At 39.3% G+C, this 4562-nt stretch overlaps 1 protein-coding gene across 1 annotated transcript; it reads left to right on the top strand.

The window, feature by feature from the left end:
- Positions 1-322: 322 nt before the first annotated feature.
- On the top strand, positions 323-3712 carry LOC105619285 (tyrosine-protein kinase Src64B). The gene is made up of 6 exons (XM_012200812.1): positions 323-365; positions 836-1027; positions 1574-1784; positions 1863-2116; positions 2318-3028; positions 3498-3712. Exons 1-6 carry the CDS (start codon positions 323-325, stop codon positions 3710-3712), a joined length of 1626 nt encoding a protein of 541 aa, XP_012056202.1.
- Positions 3713-4562: the final 850 nt, after the last annotated feature.

The following is a 4562-nucleotide window of genomic DNA, read 5'->3' as shown; positions in this document are numbered from 1 at the left end:
CCGTTGTCAAATGACTGCAATTCGTAGGCCTTCGTCGTGACGCTGCATCCTGCGACTATTGTCGCGATAATAATCCTCGGTCGGAATCATGACAGATCTCATCTGCCTTATGTTGCAGGAGCGGCGAGTCCGATAATCCGGCGATGGGTGGACGAACGAAAGAACTTTGAGAGTTTGTACGATATACAAACCTTGTCGCCGACTCGATCGCTGGATATCCGGGCTGAGTTTTCAACAAAACGATGGAGGCTTGTCCCACGAATGTATCCAGGGTAGAGGGTGCGTAGGACTCGCGAGGTAGACCAGGAACGAGAGATCCAGCATGGGGAAGTGTTGCAGCAAGCGACAAGAGTCTCAACCGATCGGTGAGTTAAATTATGATCGATAACATGCACTGTAGAAGTAATTATCGCTTTATCACTGTAATAATTGATAATAATATATGTATGATTTCGTCAAAGTACCACAGTAGAAGAAAAGAATTAAAGTTTCCCTTTCTGTCATCTCTGTAATTATTGAATTGAATAGATCCGATCTTTAATTTTTCGAGGAACTAAAAAATCCGTCTCGCTTTTTATGTAGGTTTAATTAAGTGTTGACTCTAATAATGCACAAGTATATAGTTGTGCTATAAAATGGTAATTGCTAATTAAATGAAAAGTCACGATAATGTTTCTCTAAACGGATAAATTTTTCAACGAAAATGACAATTTCGGCGGGGAATAAAAGTCGAGTTTATTATTTAAAATTTGTAGTATTTAGTGCATAGATAAAAGATATATTTCTCATCGGATTGATCTTCCTTGATGAGAGACGGATTTTTCTCTCTATTCAGGCTATAAGAAAGCAGACACGGGACTCAGCTCAAAGCACAGCAATGGAGGTTCCTTGGACCGATACACCGCCGACCCAAATCAGAGAGGCGTGCAAGCTCGGGCGGATATTATCCGACCGAGGCCGACACCCTGTAAGCTACAGATACCGCATCAGCAACCCCGTAAAACGAATCCGCCTGTTAAGTCTGCATGTGTGTATTTTAAGTTACTCTTTTTTTGCTTCCGTAGAACAACCAAGTCTGGATCAAGATAGACTCTTGTTTTGCAAGTAGCCCAATCTTATTTTATTATAAAACCGCTTAGCGTTTAGTAGTCATTGTCTCGACCTGTTTTAAATGTTTCTGTCGTTATCCCGAACCGGTTTAATTTTAATTAGATCATTTCTTAATATATAAAAAGAGAGCTTTACGATTCTTGAGAATAAAAAAAGGTCATCTGATTTATAGTACACATGATCTAATTTATAGTACACATGAAGGTGTTTGACTTCAAAATTATTCTAGTTTTGATTTTTTAAGTATAAAATGACTGAAATATAAACTCAGTGGAAATGAGAATGAGATATTATTTTCCTCCGATTATTATCGCCTTTTGTGTAAAATAATTAGAAGCCCTTTAGTCAACTTGGTTCGTACCAAGTCTTTTAAGTTAAATCGCTTCTAACCGGTTCGGGTTCCTCGATTTCTCTCCCGCTCAAAGAACAATTTGACGACTCTACTGTTTCTTTCCCGATGTAGCGCACTCACAAAGATCCAATAAGATCGTGGTGGCATTGTACAATTACACGGCGCGAGAAAGTACCGATGTTAGTTTCATGAAAGGCGACCGAATGGAGGTCCTCGACGATTCCGAGCCGGACTGGTGGAGAGTGCTGCACTTAACAACTCTGCAGGAAGGCCTGATCCCTTGGAACTTCGTCGCTGTCGAGCGGTCGGTCGAGAGCGAAGAGTGAGCATTTATCTTCTATTCTTCCCTTAGATTTCTTTCTCGAAAAGTATTGTGTACCTAATATCACGATCTTCGCAGTTGGTTCTTTGAAAATGTGTCGCGTAAGGAGGCGGGCAAATTGCTATTAGTTGACGAGAATCCTCGTGGTACATTCTTGGTGAGGCCGAGTGAGCACAATCCTCGGGGTTATAGCTTATCTGTTAAGGATTGGGAAGAAGGAAGAGGTCATCATGTGAAACATTACAAGATTAAGCCGCTTGATAATGGCGGCTTTTTTATCGCCACCAATCAAACATTCTCCAGCTTACCGGCTCTGGTTATGGCATACAGCAGTAAGTTTTAGATTTTGTTATAATAGTATATATAAAATAATGAATTTATATAAAGCAATATCTTTGTGTTAATATCATGCATAGATATATTTTATTTTCATAATTTAATAAAAAAATCTCTGGTTTTAAAAAATAAAATAAAAAGATAAGAAATATGTATATGCAGAGAAATCTATCTTTGACGGCATTTCTATCATTCAGAAAACGCGTTGGGTCTCTGTCACGTGCTTTCGAAGCCCTGTCCGAAACCGCAACCAGACATGTGGGATCTCGGACCTGAGTTGCGCGACAAGTGGGAAATCAATAGGAACGAGATACAGCTGATCTCGGAATTGGGTAACGGCAATTTTGGCAAGGTTTATTACGGCAAGTGGCGAAACAAAATTGAGGTGGCGGTAAAGACGCTGCGTCCAGGGACTATGTCGACCGAGGCGTTTCTGCAGGAGGCAGCCATAATGAAGCAATTCCGACACAGGCATCTGGTCGCGTTATATGCGGTTTGCTCGAAAGAGGAGCCCATCTATATTGTACAAGAGTACATGTGTAACGGCAGCCTGTTGGACTTCCTTCGAAAGGGAGACGGCAAGTACATGCAGTTCGAGGATCTGATTTACATTGCAGCCCAAGTGGCCTCCGGTATGGAATACCTCGAGAGCAAACAGCTCATACACAGAGATCTCGCGGCAAGGAATGTACTGATCGGCGAAAAAAACAAAGCGAAAATCTGCGACTTTGGTCTCGCCAGAGTGATCGAGGACGACGAATATTGTCCGAAGCAGGGTAGCAGGTTCCCTGTCAAGTGGACTGCGCCGGAGGCTATCGTTTATGGCAGGTTCAGCATTAAGAGCGATGTCTGGTCCTACGGAATCTTGCTGATGGAGCTCTTCACTTACGGACAAGTTCCTTATCCTGGTAAATTTTTTCATTCTGTTTCGTATTATTCATATACTCAGTTCATCTCTATACATTTTTATCACGTATGTAACTGCGCATCGTTAGATATCAAAGAAGCAATGGTAATCCATGATTCCTTGAGATAAATAACATTTTATTTTCAATTTCCATATATATATGTCAAATATAAATCAATCCATTTCTGTGATTAGTTTTAAATGACATTCATATTAACGTTTGCAAATAGTAAATAATAAACTAAATTTGAATCAAATTTAATAAATTTTCTTGAATTAAGTTTAACTTCATCATTTTAATTAAATTAACGCCATATTGAGTACAAATATATTTATGTTTATTAATAAAAAAGTTATAGCATATACAATAAATTAAAAAAATGCTATAACGAGAGTGACAGTATGGCACCAAAGATTTAAATACTCAAGATTTAAATATATATTTTATCATACATAATATTTTTTTTCAGGTATGCACGGTCGTGAAGTGATTGAGCAAGTGGACAAAGGATACCGTATGCCGAAACCATTGAACCATCCGCTACCCGACAGCATCTATCGACTGATGCTACAGTGCTGGGACGCCAGCCCTGAGAAGCGGCCCACGTTCGAGTTCCTGAATCACTATTTCGAATCGTTCAACGTCACTAGCGAAATACCGTATCTCGAACCGCCGACGGACTGATATACAGCCCATCAATATATCCAAAATCATCATCTGCCGCCGCACGGTCATTTTCACCCAGCCCACATCAATTGTGCCATGGAATTTTATGGTATTTACTGCTAAGTAAATTATTTAGCATGCATTACGCTGCCCTCATCGAAATCTTCGCGAACTAGATGCATTGTTCTCACGGAAGGAAAATACTTCTAATAGGAGAACACGTACACATCCTCGCAGATTTTGCATCATTGTCGCGAGTGACATTTTTTGGACTGCGAAATTTTTCTGGAGACTTTGGCGACCAATCTTCTTGACACACAGTGCCGCGAACTTATCGAACTTATCACTGTCAAATGCTGCCGAAATTTCACTTCTCATCTCTTTTTTCTCCTCTCTTCCTTATGTGTCCTTATATGTCCTTAGTGTTAAGCACTAAAAACGTCAAACGGATTGGAAGTTGAGTGTGCCATGATGTTTTTTGTAAATACCGTTCGCAGAAACGGATTAACAAGATTCTAAACCTTTATGACCAATCAGGCATTAACTGTAATATTTAGAATCGGAAACGAGAAATGACTGCGTTATTAGAATCGCAGAAGCATCGGCGAGTCGTTTTACCTGCCCATAAAATTTGCGACTATTTAAGCGTGTTTTAGTACTTTCAACGAGGAGCAACTACAATAAAGACGGTAGCAATGTCGATAAATTTAGACACAAGTCACGGTATTAGGGAATAACGTGATTTAAGTTTGGAAGTAAAATTCGGAATTATAGATTATACAACATAATACATCGTATATTAGTATGTTAGCATATGATTACGAGATATATATATATATATATATATATATATATATATATATATATA

Source organism: Atta cephalotes (genome assembly GCF_000143395.1).
Source record: "Atta cephalotes unplaced genomic scaffold scaffold00002, whole genome shotgun sequence".
Classification (NCBI taxonomy): domain Eukaryota; kingdom Metazoa; phylum Arthropoda; class Insecta; order Hymenoptera; family Formicidae; genus Atta; species Atta cephalotes.
The sequence above is the reverse complement of the archived record's forward strand: the minus strand, read 5'-3'. Positions and strand labels throughout refer to the sequence as shown.